This window comes from Trichechus manatus, unplaced genomic scaffold, assembly GCF_000243295.1.
Source record: "Trichechus manatus latirostris isolate Lorelei unplaced genomic scaffold, TriManLat1.0 scaffold00070, whole genome shotgun sequence".
Taxonomy (NCBI): domain Eukaryota; kingdom Metazoa; phylum Chordata; class Mammalia; order Sirenia; family Trichechidae; genus Trichechus; species Trichechus manatus.
In genome coordinates, this window is record NW_004444006.1 from 13,215,297 (window position 1) to 13,233,915 (window position 18,619).

At 39.8% G+C, this 18,619-nt stretch overlaps 1 protein-coding gene across 2 annotated transcripts in view; it reads left to right on the forward strand.

Annotated features, from left to right (window-relative positions):
- The first annotated feature begins 8,277 nt into the window (after positions 1-8,277).
- UPRT (uracil phosphoribosyltransferase homolog) overlaps positions 8,278-18,619 on the forward strand; it is a 50,247-nt gene continuing 39,905 nt past the window's right edge. The window contains exons 1-2 of one of the 2 annotated variants that reach the window (XM_004380169.2): positions 8,278-8,294; positions 8,388-8,800. In XM_004380169.2, the coding sequence (XP_004380226.1) occupies positions 8,424-8,800 (377 nt within the window). In that variant the 5' untranslated portion in view covers positions 8,278-8,294; positions 8,388-8,423. Of the gene's footprint in view, positions 8,295-8,387; positions 8,801-18,619 lie in introns of those variants that run through there. The other variant, XM_023734697.1, reaches the window with a different exon arrangement.

Here is an 18,619-nt window from a genome sequence, read left to right on the forward strand (position 1 = left end):
ACATGGACCTATCAAAGGATACAGGCTGCCCCTGGGGAGAAGGGCATATAACATGGAGTAGGACAGATCCTTCAGCCCAGGAAAACTCCTGGGAAGGAAATCAGTTGTGAGCCTTGGTGGGCAGCATTCCAGCTGTAGGAATGAGGAGTGCTTTTCTCCTTAAGGGGGGTGTTATGGATTGAATTAAGTCTCCCAAAACTATGTGTTGTAAATCTTAGCCTCTATGCCTGTGGTTATAATCCCATTTGGAAATGGGTTGTCTTTGTTATGTTAATGAGGCAGGATTAGTGTAGAGTGTATCTGAGTCAATCTCATTTAAGATATAAGAGAGATTAAACAAAAGCTAGCAAGCAGAAATGGGGGAAGAGAGATACCAAACTACATGAAGATCTCCCAGGAACAGAAGCTTAAAGAGACAAGGATCTTCCTCCAGAGCTGACAGAGAAAGAAAGCCTTCCCCTAGAGCCAGTACCCTGAATTCAGACTTTTAACCTCCTAAACTGTGAGAAAATAAATTTCTGTTTGTTAAAGCCATCCATTTGTGGTATTTCTGTTATATCAGCACTAGATAACTTAAGACAGAATTTGGTACAGAGAGTGGGATGTTGCTCTAAAAAATACTTAAAATGCGGAAGTGGTTTCAGAATTGGGTAATGTGTAGAGGTTGGAAGGTTTTCTTTTTTCTAAATTCTATTTAGTTTGTTGTTGTTGAGAAAACATACACTGATTCAACAGTTTCTATAAATACAATTTAGTGACATTGATTGCATTCTTTGAGTTGTGCAACCATTCTCACCCTTCTTTTCTGAGCTATTCCTCCCTCATTAATACAAACTCACTGCCCCCTTAGGTTCCTGTCTAATCTTTCGAGTTGCTGTTGTCACTTTGATCCCATATAGATAGTTCTTAAAAGAACAGGTTTTAAGATCACTTCAGAGGGGATATTTTTGGTTTAAGGTTTAAAGATTATCTCAGGGCAATAGTTTCAGGGGTTCATCCACCCTCCATGGCTCCAGAAAATCTAGAGTCTATGAGAATTTGAAATTCTGTTCTGCATTTTTACCCTTTTGATCAGGATTCTTCTATGGAATCTTTGATCAAAATGTTTAGTAATGGTAGCCCAGCACCATCCAGTTCTTCTGGTCTCATGGCAAAGGAGGCAGCAGTTCATGGAGGCAAGTAGCCATACATGAGGCTGGAAGAGTTTTAAGGTGCCTAATAGTAAAAGCCTGGATTGTCTTGAAGAGACTGTTGGTAAAATTACGGATGTCAAAGGCAATTCTGGTGAAGGCTCAGAAGGAAGTTAGGAGATCTATAGAGAAAGTCTCTATCATCTTAAAGAATACATAGGATGCCAGAAACAGAATGTTGCTAGAAATGTGGACATTAAATGTGCTTCTGGTGAGACTTTAAAAGAAAATGATGAATGTGTGATTGGACAATGGAGAAATGGTGATGCTTTATATGCAGTAGCAAAAAAAAAAACTTGTCTGAGTTATGTTCGAATGTGAGGTGGAAGATAGAACTTGTAAGTGATGAACTTGGATATCTGGCTGATCATATTTCTAAGCAAGTTCTTAAAAGGGCCATGTGGTTTCTCCTTGCTGTGTATAGTAAAATGCGAGAGGAAAGAGATGGACTTAAAAATGAACTGTGCAAAATGAAAATAGAACTTAAAGATTTGGGAAATTCTGTTGTACAAACTAGGGACACATGTCCTAGGATGTTCATCAAGGATGTGGCTACACAATCTTTTGTTAAAGAGATTAAGCCTGTGACTGATGGATCTAACCAACTACCACAGCAGAAAATTTCTCAGCTTAGACTGAAGGGAGCAGAGAAAGAACAAAAGGAAAGAACTCTGTCTTCCTCTTGGAATTCTACAGGCAGGAAACAGGCCAGAGAATCTACATCCTTTGTCCTCCAAGAAAAGAAAAGGACCATCTCTGGAGCGGTTTGGAGATCAGCAGAACTGTTGGAAGGATCATGGGAAGCAGGGCCTTCTTGGTTTCAAAGGGTGGGGCCATGGTCTCCTGGATCTCAAAGGGTGGGGCCCGAGGTTTCAAAGAGTCAGATCTTCACCAACTTGGTTCTGGAAAGTGGAGTTGCCGTTAGGGTGTGCCAGGAGGATGGAGCTACCATCCAAAGCTGAGGGGGTGGGGCTGCCATGCCCAAGGGGCAGAAGAACAGGGCCTGCTGAGGAGGTGGGATTGCCACTCAGATGGAGTAGGAGAATGGGGCTGCCCAAAGCAGAGGGAGCAGAGTTGCCATCCCAGGGGCCCTGAAAGGTGGAGCTGAAGTCCAGGGCCAAGGGGCCTCCACCCAAACTCCAGAGAGCGTGATCAACACCCAGAGTCTGGAGGGCAGGGTCATTGCATAGATGGTCTCAGATAACAGGATTATTTTCAGGCCTGGAGAGCTAATGTAAATCCTTCTGCTGGAATTTGGACCTGTTTGATGTCTGTTATCCCTTCTTTCCCTCTAATTTCTCTCATTTGTAATGGAAATGCATAACTTGTGCCTGTTCCACCATTGTATCTTGAAAGCAGATAACCTGTTCCACAGGTTCTCAGATGAAGAGGAATTTTGCCCCAGTATGGAATATGCCTAATGTTTCAGCCATATTTGATTTAGATGATTCAGAAAATGAGATTTTGGACTTGGAGTTGATTTACAACTTTTGGGATGATGTGATGGGCTAAGTGTGTTTTGCATGTGGCAAGAACATGAAATTTTCAGAGCCAAAGGGTAGAACGTTATGGATTGAATTAGGTACCGCCAAAATACGTGTTGTAAATCCTAACCTCTATGCCTGTGGTTATAATTTCATTTGGGAATGGGTTGTCTTTGTTATGTTAATGAGACAGGATTAGTGTAGGGTATATTTTGAGTCAATCTCTTTTGAGATAATAAAAAAGATTAAATGCAAGCTAGCAAGGAAAGATGGGGGAAGAGAGATACCAAGCTACATGAAGATATCCCGGGAGCAGAAGCTGAAAAGAGACAAGGACCTTCCTCTAGAGCCGACAGAGAGAGAAAGCCTTCCCCTAGAGCCAGCACCCTGAATTCAAACTTCTAGCCTCTTAAACTATGAGGAAATAAATTTCTGTTTGTTAAAGCCATCCACTTGTGGTATTTCTGTTATAGCAGCACTAGATAGCTAACACAAGGGGGATCAGGGTGGCGCACCTCAAAATCCATTACACTTTCCTTCCTTTAGAAGCTGTCCTCCCACCCCCTACCCCCATGCACTACCAGCTTCAAATGGTTCCTTTCACTCATTCCTTGCCTTATTCTCTGCTCTGTTAAGCCTGTAGCAGGGTTCATCAGAATGTCTCTCTCTTTGGTTTTGAAATATGGCTTTTATTGATTACTTAAGAGTTGCACGCAGGAGGAAGTGAGGAAGACTGATCAGTAGTAGACAGAAGCCATCACACCTCAGTTCTTTATATATCAATTTTGCAGGTTATCTTTTTTTAAATTTTCTCTTTGTAAAAATATATATAACAAAAAGTTGCCATTTTAACCTTTTCTAAGCATACAATTTGATGACATTAATTACTTTCACCATGTAGTGCCACCATCACCACTATCCATTTCCAAAAGTTTTACATCACCCCAAACAGAAACTCAGTACCCCTTCAGCTATAACTCCCACTCCCTCCTCCCCCTGGGCCCTGATAACCATTAATAAACTTTTATCTCTATGCATTTGCCTATTCTAGATATTTCATGTAAGTAGGACCATACAATATTTGTCCTTTTGTGTCTGACTTATTTCACTCATCACAATGTTTTGAAAGTTCATCCATGCCATAAAAGAATTTCATTTTTCTTTATGGCTGCATAAGATCCCATTGTATGTATACATCACATATTGTTCATCCATTCATCTGTTAGTGGACATGAAATTGTTTCCATCTTTTGACTATTGTGAATATACTGCAATGAACATTGGTGTACACATATTTTACAGGTTATCTTTTATATCTTTTACACAAGGTATAAGGAGCCCTGGTGGTGTAATGGTTAAGCAGCTTGACTGCTAACCAAAAGGTTGGCTGTTCGAACCCACCCAGAAGGTTTATGGAAGAAAGACCTGGTGATCTGCTTCTGTAAAGACTACAGCCAAGAAACCACTATGGGGCTAGTTCTACTCTGTTATGTGGGGTTGCTATGCCCAATGTCACCCAATAACAACAGAAGATATATTCTTTTATACAAGATCTGCCTGCCTTGTACCACACACCTTATCAGGAATTGTTTAGGATACACAGGGGAGGCTTTGCATTCACAACTAACTTGAAAAGGTTGGAAATATATATTTAAAAAGTTATTAAATATTTTGAAAACAGAGGAAGTAAACAATAAAGAAGATAAGACACACATTTGAATATACATGTTGAGATCATTGGAAGCCACAGAATCAAGGTAAGGTATATATCTGAAAGATGATACAGATGTTCATTTGGAAAGAAAAGCAAATCACAGTATTTATTCAAAGCATTGGCTACCTTTTTAATTAATAGATTTTTGCTCATAAGAAATTTAAAATTACAGTGCAGTGGCTTAAGCATCAGCAAAGTCAGCTTAAATTAAGGAATTCTGGGAGTTTAGGGCACAAAAGGATTGCCAAAGAGCTCATTAGAGAATTAAACATCAACAGAAAATGATATCAGGATTCCCCAGCTCAGTCATATTGTACAATTTTTGGTTCATGGATTTAATCAGGTATTGCAGGTGAGACACCATCTAGTAGAAGTATGAAGTGTGGTATACAGTAAAGGAATATAACTTGCACTAATTTGAGGACCTGGGTTATTGAAACAGCCAGATTCACCGGATTAGACTTGGGTTCAAATCCCTGCTCCTGCACTTAATGCCTGTGTGACATTATCAAATTACTTAATTTCGCTAAGTCTCAGTTTTCTCATCTGTTAAAATGGGGATAACAACAGGCTCTACCTCCTAAGGTTGTTTAAAGGCTTAAATGAGATCATTAAACTATGTTGTTGTTGTTGTTAGTTGCTGTCAAGTTGGCACCCCGACTCACGGCAACCCTATGCACAACAGAATGAAACCCTGCTTGGTCCTGCACCATCCCCATGATTGTTTGCAGATCAGACCGTTGTGATGCATGGGGCTTTCATTGGCTGATTTCTGGAAGTAGATCGCCAGGCCTTTCTTCCTAGTCCATCTTAGTCTGGAATCTCCAGTAAAACCTATTCAGCATCATAATAATACAAGTGCCTCCACTGACAGACAAGTGGTAGCTATGCATGAGTTGCATTAGCCAGGAATCAAAACTGACTTCCCTCATGGAAGACCAGAATTCTACAACTGAACACCAAGCATACTGCATAGAAAATTGGGGTTTAATATTCATTCTCTTTTGTCTTTACCTAACTCTTCTACTTACAATGTGACTTTAAACAAGGCTCCTAAGTCTCAGTTTGCTCATCTGTAAAGCAGGAATAATAATATTGGGCCTAACTACACCACAGTGTCAAATTAGATAACCTGTATAAAAGCATTTTGTAAAGTAAAGGATACTTATTAACACACGTAATTAATTGGTTTGCTGATTTCCATAATTTTTAGGGATCATCTAAAATTTAGAGTTCAGAACTTAAAATGAAGTTTATAGTCATCTCAATTATTCCAGGAGAATTTTCAAGCTTGTTGCTTTATCTGGCTTTCGATAATCTTACTACTTCTTTGTACCTCCATCAAAAAGTGGAAGCCAAAGAGCTAAACTCAATTTTTTTAAAATTCTGGTCTTAGTATCTGTGGTGAAGTTTTCCATGCTAACATCATCCTTTGGTTTTCAAAGATCCATGCTTTCTATGACTTCCATGACCTTTATAACCATGGAGAAATTTAAGATCCACATTTATCTTTCTTTGTGTCTGATCTAGCACCTAGCAACGTGTCTGGTACATAGTAAGTGCATAACCAGTGTTTGCTGACTGAATTATTTCATAAATTTGAAGGCATGGGTAAAGAAGAGTGGATTTTTTTTATTGTGCTTTAGATGAAAGTTTACAGAGCAAATTAATTTTCCATTCAATAATTTATACACAAAGTGTTCCGTGTCATTGGTTGCAATCCCCACAACGTGTTGGCACTCTCCCCATTTCTTTTCCAAGTTCCTCGTTTCCACTCATCAGGTTTTCCTGCCCTTCCTTCCTTCTCATTTTTGCTTTTGGGCAAATGCTGCCCTTTTCGTCTCGTATAGTTGATTGTTCTAAGGAGCACTTTCCTCATGGGTGTTATTGTTCATTTTACAGGCCTTTTATCTGGCTGAAAGGTGATTTCCAGGAGTGGCTTCAGATCCAAGTTAGAAGGGTGACTGAGGACCATAGTCTCAGGGGTTCCTCCAGAAGACTCTACTCCAAGAGATCATCTGTAAATGAGGATTGTTAATCCTCAATAGTTTCTGGAGAATCAAATGAGAGAATGCATATGAATCTCTTTGTAAATTATAAAGCACCAAATTTAAGGGGTTATTATGATTAATCATTATGGAATTTTGCTTTTATACTGCCTTAAATAATTAAACTGACTAGATAAATAGACCTGCTAATGCTTATTGGTTACCATAGGTAAGTGTATGCATGAGTGTTTCCTATAAAAGTGAAAACACAAGACATACTGGCAATTGTACTGTTCTAATTCATATTCTGTGTCATTGAGAACAAGGCCACTTGCCTGATGATACACTAGACAAAGATGACTACAGAACAGTTTCAGTCCTGGGATGTCTCACAATACCATTTAAAGTTCATTACTTTATTTAAATTGCTGATAATAATACAATACTGTATTTGTGTTTTCCCTTAGAATATTCACTGGCAGAGTAGCCATTTGATTTTTCCTGTCCACTTCAAGTTAACAGATGCAGCTTTTAAACTCAGAGACCTTTTGAACCACATTTTTTGCTAGGTTAAAAAATGCAGAGGCTTTCAAAAGTGGGTGGGATTGTAATCCTGGGCTGCAATTCTTATCACCCAATCAAATTTAAACTCTGTATTTTATAACTACACTTAGTAGTACACTGACCTGGAGGGTCAGGCACAAAGGCATGGCGGGGGGGGAGTAGAAAAATACCACAAACCAACACAACAAATATACAAACAAAAATGGAAAACAGTTTCCTATTATCTGTTACTCATATTTTTCTGAATCTCTGCATGTGTTGGTTATGTTCCTGTGTGGAAGAAGGAAATTTACGAATTGGTTTTTTGAAAGGGAAAATAGAATTATAGAATGTTGTCAAAATTCGAAGAACATTTAAGGTCAAATATTTAACCTGCCTCACTCTATAGATGGGGAAAGTCAAATCCAGAAGGTGGAAGGGACTTGTCAAATATCGTTCAATAATTTTTTGGCAGAATTAGCAAGTTTCCTGACTTTCAGTTTATAGCTCTTTAAAAAGGGTCCTGCAAACCACTGTTTTTCAAAGAATAATATTTTTATCAGAATTTCTGGGTCTTGTTAAAAATAAAGATTCTTGGATCTCATCTCAGATATACTGAATCAAAATCTCAACAGTGGGCCATGACACTGCATTTTAACAAGTTCTGTAATTTGTGATTCACTGATGTTTGAAAAACACTGCTCTAGATGCTCTTACCTCAGGCCTCCATACAATAATAAAAGTGTCTTTTCAAGTATTTAAAAGAAACAAAGTGGTAGTGGATCTGAAATGCTGCCAGAATCTCCATAGTAACGTGTATGCTGTAGGGCCCAACTAATAAATATTAAGAAAAACTCTAGCGCTGAAGCGTATTTGGGAAGCTGCAGCTCTTTAGCAGCCTGCTATGCATTTTGGGGCAGTGGTCAAGAGTTCGGCTGCTAACCAAAAGGTCAGCAGTTCCAATCCACCAGCCGCTCCTTGGAAACCCTATGGGGCAGTACCACTCTGTCCTACAGGGTCACTATGAGTCTGAAACGACGTGGTGGAAATGGGTTTCAGTTACACAGACAAGCTAACTGAAGATGCAGTTTGCCAAGACACAAAGTCTAAAAACATGGGCCTTACGCGTGTAACAATTTTTCCTGGCCTGAAACCCCGCAACCAAGCACCCTTGGCCTTGCCGGATCTGCCTGGCAAGATAGAGGAAGCCACACAGCGGGAGTGACTCAAAGGGTTAACAAGCAGTGCTCCGCGGAGTAGCGGAGAGAGAAGCCAATAGATTGCTGAGGCAGGCAATACGTCTGGTGTGGGCGGGCGTGGGACAAAGCGTGCGGAAAGGAACTGACCTCGGCCTAAGCGTGAGACGGCTTCCAGGGTTAGATTCCGAGGAGGTGGTAGCGACCGGAAGTGGGGAGGGGGCACGTGTAGGTAGCATCAGCCACTTCTCTCTGCTCTCCTTTATCCTTAGGGGTCGATAGCAGCGGGGACAGCCCGGGCTCAGTGTATGGCTACGGAGTTACGTTTTCCAGACTCCATGCCCTGTCACAATCAGCAAGTAAATTCTGCCTCTACCCCAAGCCCCGAGCCACCGACCCCTGATGACCCGATCCTGGACTATGCCGGGGGAAACAGCGCCTCCATGACCAAGCTGGCTCTTTTCACAAGGCACACCCCTTCCAGTGTACCAGCTGAGCGGGGCCCCCAGGCCTGTGGCGGCGCCAGCCTCAACTCGGAGAGCAACGGTGACAGTGGCAACTATGACGCACTAGCCGGCGACACCCTCCTAGGGGACTGCGAACTCTCCCGGCAGATGGGGGCGCAGCTTAAGCTGCTGCCTATGAATGATCAGATCCGGGAGCTGCAGACTATCATCCGGGACAAGTGAGCATAAGAGCGGAAGGGGAAAGGGAGGTGGAGAGACTCGCAGGGGTGGGCGGGGATTAGAAGTCGAGTCGATTTCGACTCATAGCGACCCTATAGGACCGAGTAGAACTGCCCCATAGGGTTCCAAGGAGCTGCTGGTGGATTTTAATTGCCGGCCTTTTATTAGCAGCCGAGCTGCTAAGGGGTAGTATTTTTTGGCCTTGGCTTAGGTCTTGGCAAACAGTCTTGGGAGATTGGGGCAGGGTGGTTGGGCCTTTTCTTTGGGTGGGTGTGGGGGGTTATGTGACTCAGGCCTCTAAGCCTCTCTGTCCCTAGTCTCTGTGTTTAACATCTCTGTGTAGGGAGGAAGCCTCTTAGGAAGCCATCGGCCTCCTCTTCCATTTCTGAAAGATGACGAATCCTCAGCCTTTGTTGTTAGTTGTTCTCTAGTGGATTCCGATTCATGGGACCTCATGTGTGCAGAGTAGAACTGCGCCATATGGTTTTCAAGGCTGTGACCTTTCGGAAGCAGATCGCCAGACCTGACTTCCTAGGCGCCTCTGGGTGACTTCTAACACCAACCTTTCGGCGCTTAACCGTTTGCCCGAGCACAACCCGGAAGTGGTTATCTTATGCCTCCAATCACCTCAGGCTCACAAATGGGGTTAAAGCAACGTCAGACATACTATTGTAGTCAACAGATACTCTGGCCCTTTAATGTCTGCTACTGCAAATACGTCATTTTGTCTAAGGTCTTTTAGTCTTGGAGTTCAGGTTTACTTGGTCACATGAACGTGCTCTTGTCCAGATTGTTTAACTGTAAACTTATATAGAACATCAAATGTTTATAATTAGAGGAGCAAAAGGAGCCTAAAGGAGTCTTTGGTCCCTCCTAATCGCACAACCAGTGTGGCCAAAACTTCATGTTCTATTTTGAGGAGGTTTCTAAACCCATGTTGTAGGTGGGTTTTCTCAAGGAAAAATATTTTTCGTGGTTAACTACGCCTGATATCCTTATTGGCAACACTTTAAGTGAATAGCTACAGCATGTCATACTCTGTCCTATAGGGTCGCTATGAGTCAAAATCGACTCGACAGCAACGGGTAACAGCATGTCAAAACAACTATTTTTCAGTGGAGAGCATGCCTTGATCCTTTAAAAGTGGCTACTGAATGTCAGGATACTACTTCGTATATCAGACTCTAGTAATTTTTTCTTTGGACTGTTGTAATATGCTCCTAATTTGTTTCCCTGCCTCCAGTCTTTTTCTTTTCCACATGCATTCACACATTACTGCATAGGCTTCCTAATATATGGTTTTGATTAGGTAACTGCCCTGCTCAGCAGCCTTCTTTGGCTCCTCACAATCTACAAATAAGTCCAGGATCCTTACCTTGATATGATAACCCCTCCTTATGGTTCCCAGGAACCATTCTGAAACATCCTGCTTCTGCTCTCGTCTGGAATTTCCTTCTACTCCCTCACTGCAGGTTCAGATCCTACCTAGTTTTCAAGATCAAACCCAGCATTAAAAGTCCACTTCTGCCAAGAAGTTTTCTTTAATCGTTCTTCCCTGCTGATTTTCCTGGCCTTTTAAAGGCAAGATTCACCTTCTATTTTGTAAACTGTTATTTGTGTACCTATCTTATCTCCTCTATTAGATTTTAAGCTCCTGAGGGCAGAAACTGCATTTTTTACATGTTTGAATTTCAACCATGCCTTGTGAATAATCGATGCTCAGTTACTAAGACTTCCTAGCTGTTAAAAATATATTTATGAACTATACTATTTAACATTTTCTGTAATTTATTTTATTTTGTTGTTGAGAATATACACAGCAGAACATACACCGATTCAATAATTTCTACAGTTACAATTCAGAGACATTGATTACAGTGTCGTTCTCACCTTCCTTTTATGAATTGTTGTTCTCCAATTAACATAACTTACTGCCCCCTGTACTTCCTATCTAATCTTCTGAGTTGCTGTTGTCAATTTGATCCCATATAGATAGTTATTAATATTTTTAATCAATCAATATTGAAAACTACTGGGGTCATGTGTGCTAATAGATGAAGTAGTGACCTTTAAAAAATAGGAGAATGTTTACACATTGTGAAGAATGTAACCAATGTCATTGAACAATTTGTATAGAAATTGTTGAATGGGAAATTAAACTTCTATGAAAACTTTCACTGAAAATACAATAAAATGTCATTTTAAAAAATAGGCATAGAGTCTGGGGTCTTAAAAGCCTGTAAGCAGCCATCTAAGATACTCCACTGGTCTCACGCCTTCGGGAGCAAGGGAGAATGAAGAGAACAGGATACAAGGAAAAGATTAGTCCAAAGGACTAATGGAACACAGCTACCCAGGCCTCCACCAGATTGAGTCCAGTATAGCTAGATGGTGCCTGGCTACCACCACTGACTGCTCTGACTGGGATCACAACAGAGGGTTCTGGACAGAGCTGGAGAAGGATGTAGAACAAAATTCTAACACACACAAAAAAGACCAGATGTACTGGCCTGAAAGAGACTGTAGAAACCCCGAGACTATGGCCCCCAGACACCCTTTTAGCTCAGTGGTGAAGTCACTTCCGAGGTTCACAGCTGAGCCAGGGATTGGACAGCCCCATAAAACAAAACGGGACTAATGAGGCACAGCAGTCCAGGGGCAAGGACTAGAAGGCAGAAGGGGACAGGAAAGCTGGTAATAGGGAACCCAAGGTTGAGTAAGGACAGTGTTGACGTGTAGTGGGATTGTTAACCATTGTCATAGGGCAACATGTGTACTAACTGTTTAATGAGACTATTTTGTTCTGTAAACCTTCATCTAATGTGAGAATAGCAGCACAACTGGAAGAGCATACTCGATGTCACTGAACTGTACATGTAGAAATTTTTGAAATTGTGTATCTTTGGCTATGTATATTTTCACTAAAAAAAAAAAAAAAGGTCAAGAAGGGAGAGGGTTGACATGTCATGGGGTTGTTAACCAATGTCATAAAACAATATGTGTACTACTGTTTAATGAGAAACTATTTGTTCTGTAAACCTTCACCTGAAGTACAATAAAAAAAAATAGAAGAGAAAAAAAAATAGGCTTCACTCAAAAAAAAAAAAAAAAATAGGCATAGACTTGCTAATTGTGGTGAGGGCCCATTGCCGTCAAGTTGATTCCAACTCATAGTGACCCTGTAGGACAGAGTAGAACTGCACCATAGGGTTTGTGGTGAGGGCAGCTGAAATAAAACTTATCTGTAAAACAAAGAAAATAGAACGATGATTTTTGTTTCTACAGAGCGGGAGTTCCTAACCTTAGGTCTTGGACCCCACTGCACCTGTAGATGGGCTTCAGGGCTTCAGTGAACCCTCAGAAATTATCTGGGAAATGTTATTTGTATATGCATTTAAAAAGATTTATTGCAGTAAAATATATATAACAAAATATGCCGTTTTAACCATTTTTAGGTATACAATTCAGTGACATGAATTACATTCACTGTGTTGTGCAACCATCACCTGTATGAGCATTCTTTTAATGGTTGATTTTTAATGGCATCTTTATTGAGATATAATTCACCTATCATACAGGTCACTCATTTGAAGTGTACAGTTCAGTGGTTTTAGGTATATTCACAGCTGTGTAACCATCACTGCAATAAATTTTAGAATATTTTCGTCACCTCAGCAAGAAACCCCATACCCATTAGCAGCCATTCCCCATTTCCCCCCCAGCCTCCCCAAAGCCCTAGGCAACCACTAATCTACTTTTTGTCTCTTGGATTTGCCTGTTCTGGACATTTCATATAAATGGAATCATACAATTATAGTCTTTTGTGGCTTCTTTCATTTAACAATGTTTTCAAGGTTAATCCATGTTGTAACACCTATCAGTATTTCATTCCTTTTTATAGCTTAATGATATTCCGTTTTATAAGTATAAGACGTTTGTTTATCCATTCATCAGATGATGGACATTTGGGTGGTTTCTATTCTTTCGCTATTATGAATAATTCTACTATGAACATTCATCTATGTGCATTTTTATGGGGTGTGGATTCCTTAGCTTTCATTAGATTTCACAGAGGGGTCTCCATGACAATGTAAAGGTTAAGAACCATTGCTGTAGAACATGGAGAGGCCATGGCATTCAGCATTCATAAATGAACAATACCTGATTACACTGTATTACTCAGAAAAGCATGGGTTGTATAGTACACCTGGGTGTAAGTGGAATCCTTTTTTTTTCTTTTTTTTCCTGATTTTGGAGAGAGAGAGCAGTATCCAGAGGAGAGACCATGCACTGTGTGATCTTAGGCAAGATGTTTAGCATCTTCAACTTCATCATGTGTAAAATGAGAATATTGGTGATATCTCATGGAGCTCCTAGGAGGCTAAAATAGAATACTGTCTGCAAACATTTATTATGAATGGCAAAGAGCTGCACACATTTAAGGCACTAATATTAGCAAGCCTTCATGTTTGGATTTGTGTGTGGTTCTAATTGCATTATAAGTGCTGGCTTCTTGAGCTTTTCAAAGATAGTAAAAGGATTTAACTATATGTAGACCTCAAGTTCTTATTTTATAAAGCAACACTGAGAGATCCCAGATAATTTTTATCCTGTTGTGATATAATATAGAAAGACCCACTACAATTTTTGATAATGAATTGATGTTAGTTATTTATACTGTAGACAATGTTTTTAGTTTTGGTTTTGTTAAACCAAGTCTGATAACAAGAGGCTTTTGTTCCTTTATCTTCAAAAATTGGCACCTTCTGACACAAACAACACTAGTTTCAGGGCCATTAGGGGGCTGGTGTATGGTGTTTGTGGTTAAGCGCTCGACTACTGACTGAAAGGTTGGCGGTTTGAACCCACCCAGAGATGCTTTGGAAGAAAGGCCTGGTGGTCTACTTCCAAAAGGTCACAACCTTGAAAACCCTATGGAGTGCAGTTCTACTCTGCAACACATGAGATTGCCGTGAATTGGAATTGACTCAATGGTAACTAGTTTGGGTTTTTTTGTTTTAGTTATGGAAGGTGCCATCAGTTATCATACCCTGTTCTCCTTGGGACTTAAGCTCTTTGCTATTTTGACGTGACATCATATATGTGCATTATATGGAGCTGTCTGATAATAGAGGCCATTGGGACACATTGTTTTCCTTTTATTGTTCCTGGCCCTTAGTATCTGTCTAGTGAAGGGATTGCATTATGAATTAACTTTGGCAGGGAAATGGGATTGAGCCAAGGAGACTGCCTGTTGGTGTTTAGTTATTAATAAAAAAGGCAAGATTGAGAACATTAGCTGGGCTGATTTAAAATATCTTTTTTTATTTTTTGAAACATGCAGTATTGAAACATAATATGTTGGTTGTATTATTGAATTTCAAGGAAAAGGTTTTCTCTGTCTTTGAGAATGCAGTAATTTAAACACCAAATGATTAGATAATCTACTCAGTCATACAGGGGTCACTGGTACATTTGGGAAAAGAAGTGACTCCGTTATTTCCAGTTCTATTTGTTGCCATGGATTAAACCCCACATCCTTCCCTTTCCACCTCCTTTTTATACTAAACCTAGCAAAATCTGAGCGTAATATATTTTTTTCTTTAAACATAGTCCACCACTTTATATTCAAGAAAACGCAGTGTATTTAAAAGATCATCCCCCCGCCCTTCCCCAGAAGAATCGCATTAAGGGAAGGGTTGCACAGCTGATTAATTGTAATTGCTGTCAATAAGTTGTACACCTGTTAAAAGCTGAATTGGCAAAAGTTGTGTAATAGATATATTTACAACAATGACAAAAAAAAGCTGCTGAGGCTGTTTATGTACAACCAGCACCTTATGGGATTTGATTCCTTGGTTTGGAGGTTTAGGGTCATGATTTCATGGGACATCCCAGTTAATTGGCCTAATGTGTTTTGTGCTTCTGTTCTATCTCCTAGTTTGTTTGATAATGCCTAGGGTCTTAAAAGCTTGCATGCAGCCATCCCTGGCACAACAATTGATCTCTGTTCACCTGGAGCAACAGAGAAGAAGGAGAGTCAGGAATAGGAGGAGGATATGGAATGTGTGGCTAACTGCCTCCATAAACAACTGCCTCCTTTGCCATGAGACCAGAAGAACTGGATGGTGCACAGCTACCGTTACTGAACATTTTGATCAAAGATTGTACAGAAGAATACTAATCAAAGGGTGGAAAATGCAGGACAGAATTTCAAATTGTCACGGACTCCAGACTTCCTGGAGCCATGGAGGCTGGATGAACCCCTGAAACTATTGCCCTGAGATAATCTTTAAATCTTAAACTGAAAATATCCCCTGAAGTCTTCTTAAAAATCAAACAATTGTTTAGCTTAACTAGTAGAAAAGGTCTGCTTTGAGCCTTATGCTCTTTTAAGAACTATCTTTACGGGATCAGAGTGACAACAGCAACTTGAAAGATTAGATAGGAACCTTAGGGGGGCATTGGGTTTATGTTAATAAAGGAGGAACAACTCAGAAAAGGAGGATGAGGATGGTTGCACAACTCAAGAATGTAATCAATGTCACTAAATTGTACACGTAGAAACTGTTGAATCGGTGTATGTTTTTCTGTGTACTTTCTCAAGAACAACAACAAAATAAATAGAATTTAGAGGAAAAAATAACCACAATTATAAAAAAAAAATCACCCCCCCATTCTGCCCCCTAGTTTTCTGTTTTGTTTTGTCTCCTGAAACATTAAAGTAAGAGTGATTTGTGAGTTGTTGGATGTTTCCTGTATACCTGTTCTAGGAGGGGCTTTGGAATGGCCTTAGCAGGCAGCTTGGATGGAAGTTGAGTAATCTTGAAATATTTCAGTCTGTGAAATAGCACTTCAGCCTTGTAACTTTCTTTTTGAGTCACCTGGAGGGGAGAGAATTAATCTCAGGATGGATGAACATGTTTCTGTTGAATGTAGCCTAATGTGATTTGAGTCATCTGACTAATGTAATGAATGGTCTTAACCAAGGCTGTACATCTGAATCACTTGTGGAGCATTTTGTTTTTGTTTTTAAAATACAAGTTTCAAGCCCTCATTGTTTCTAATGAACTGGTTTGTTCTGGTTTGAACCCCTGCTGAGAATTTACATTTCCACCCCAGATATACTGAATCAGAATCTACAGTTTAACAGGATCCCCAGGTGATTCTTATATATAATACATTTTGAGAACCACTGTTCTACTAGTGGTTCTCAGAATTGGTCCCTAACCAGCAGTGTTAGCATGGCCTGGGAACTTGTTAGAAATGCAAGTTAGAAATGGTTTGAGTAGTCTTGGGTGAAACCTGGCATCTATAGTTTTACAAATACCACAGGTGATTGTGCTGTGCTCAGGCTGAGCCCCTACCCTTGGCAGAATTGCCGGTCTCCCTTGCTTGATTTGTCCAGCTTTGGATTGGGGGTGTAAGAAGAGCCAGAGATCCTACATATTAAACACAACCAGCCTAGGGGTCTGGCCTGCCATCACCTGGAGACTGGAGGGATCCCAGAAGCTTTCCTCTTTTCAACTTGTACAAAACCAAAATGCTGACCACAGAAAAAATTGATCTGCAAATTGCTTAAAACATGGACATGTTTTTGGTGTTTGTTTTCCATGTGTATTTTCTAACTGACTTTTAGGCCAGGGGGGGGAAATTTCCTCTTTAAACCATACATACCCTTGTCATACTATTTATTGGGCATATACTAACACTGTCTCGCCAACTAGACTGGACTTGGGGGAGACAGGAAGAGGGTTTGGCCTGGCACAGTGCCTGGCACATTGGGGTATTAATGTAACAACAACAATAATAAAATATTAATTAATATCTGAGTGATCCAGGCCTGGGTTCTAGAGGAAAATGTTTTGATAGTTTCTCTTATTTTCTGCTTGATTTTAAATGTTCACATTGAACTCTACTTTGAGGTGCAAGTAAATGATTAACGAAGCTCTATTTTAAAAGCTTATTGTTGTTGTTGTTAGTTGCCTTCAAGTTGACGCTGACTCATGACAACCTCATGTGTGCAGAGTAGAACTGCTCCATAGGGTTTTTAAAACTGACCTTTCAGAAGCAGATCACCAAGACTGTCTTCCCAGGCACCTCTGGATGGGTTTGAACCACCAACCTTTTGGCTAGTAGGCAAGTGCTTAACTGTTTGCACCACAGGGACTCCTATAAGCTTATTAAGAAGGTGCTAAAGATTTGTGGGAGTCCCTGGGTGGTACAAGTGGTTAACACACTTGCTGCTAACCAAAAGGTTGGAAGTTTGAGCCTACCCAGAGGTACCTTGGAAGAAAGACCTGGCGATTTACTTCCAAAAAATCAGCCATTGAAAACGTTATGGAGCACAGCTCTACTCTGACAGACATGAGGTCGCCATGACTTGGAATTGACTGATGGAAACTGATTTTTTTTTTAAGACTTGGGGACTTTGTGGCTTACACCTGGCAGGTAGTTAAAGATTTTTTTTACCTTTTCACATCTGATTAGCTTTGCTCAAAGTACTTCACTGGAGATTTCCTTTTATAAGGGTGAAGGGAGGAGGAAAATCATTTATAAATCATTTGCATACCATACCAAACCTATGAAAGTAGAGCTTATGCTTTCAGAGCTTTCACTAAAAATTAATTATAAATGAAATATTCCTTTAGTTTAAACCTGCCTGTAAAGCTTTTATGTTCTACTTCCCTTTAACCTGTCACTTAAAAAACAAAAACAAAGAAAATAAGAAAAACATATGAGAGCTGAGTTTGAGTCCATTTAATTCTTCCCTCTCAAATTGGATGCCCAATGTTATGGATTTAATTGTGTCATCCAGAAATATATGTTGAATTCCTGGCCTTGTGCCTATGGATGTGACCCTGTTTGGAAATAGGGGTTTTCTTTTGTTATGTTAATGTAGCCTTACAAGTTTAGGGTGGATTCTAAACCTAATCACTTCTGAGTTATAAAAAGATGAAAATAGACACAGACACACACACAAGAAAAGATAGACAACATTGTGAGGATCATTTACAAGCCAAAGATTGCCCAGCTGACGCCAGAAACTTTGAGAGAGGTTCACAGAAGGAACTGACATGCTGAGACCCTGATTTGGACTTCCTTAGCCTTCGGAAGTGTAACAAAAAAAATTTCTATTCTTTAAAGCCACCCATTAGTGGTATATCTGTTACAGCAGCACTAGCTAACTAAGACACCGAGTTAAATTTGAATTTAGATAAACAATGAATGATTTGTTAGTATATGTATACCCTAAATATTGTATGAGTTATAATCCTGAAATTCAAATTTAACTGGGTATCTTGTATTTTTATTTGCTAAATCTGGCAATCCTATGCCCAGCTCCAACTTCCCTTGCGACAAATACTGAAAACAACCCTTGTTTATAATTCACTTAGAGAAAGAGTAATGTATTTAAATTTTTGAAGTGACACCTAATACAGTGCTATTAGGTTTTGATTTCAGTTAAGTCAATTTAAATTATGGCTCAGAGGTTTTGATTTAATAATTTTTATAAATTCTTGTATACAATAACCTTAGTATATACTCTTTCCAATCCATATTTTCATAAAAACTGATACCTCTTCAGAAGGAACATTTTTCATGATGTTTTATTTGCCTACTAGCTTTTTATTTCATTGTTTGTTTGCATTTTATATACATGCCAGTCTGATTTACAGGGAGAGAAATGTCATTCAAATGAATATAAAAATTGATTAACTTTTTATTTATTGTACTTCAGGTGAAGGCTTACAGAACAAATAGTTTCTCATGAAACAGTAGTACACATGTTGTTTTATGACTTTTGGTTAACAACC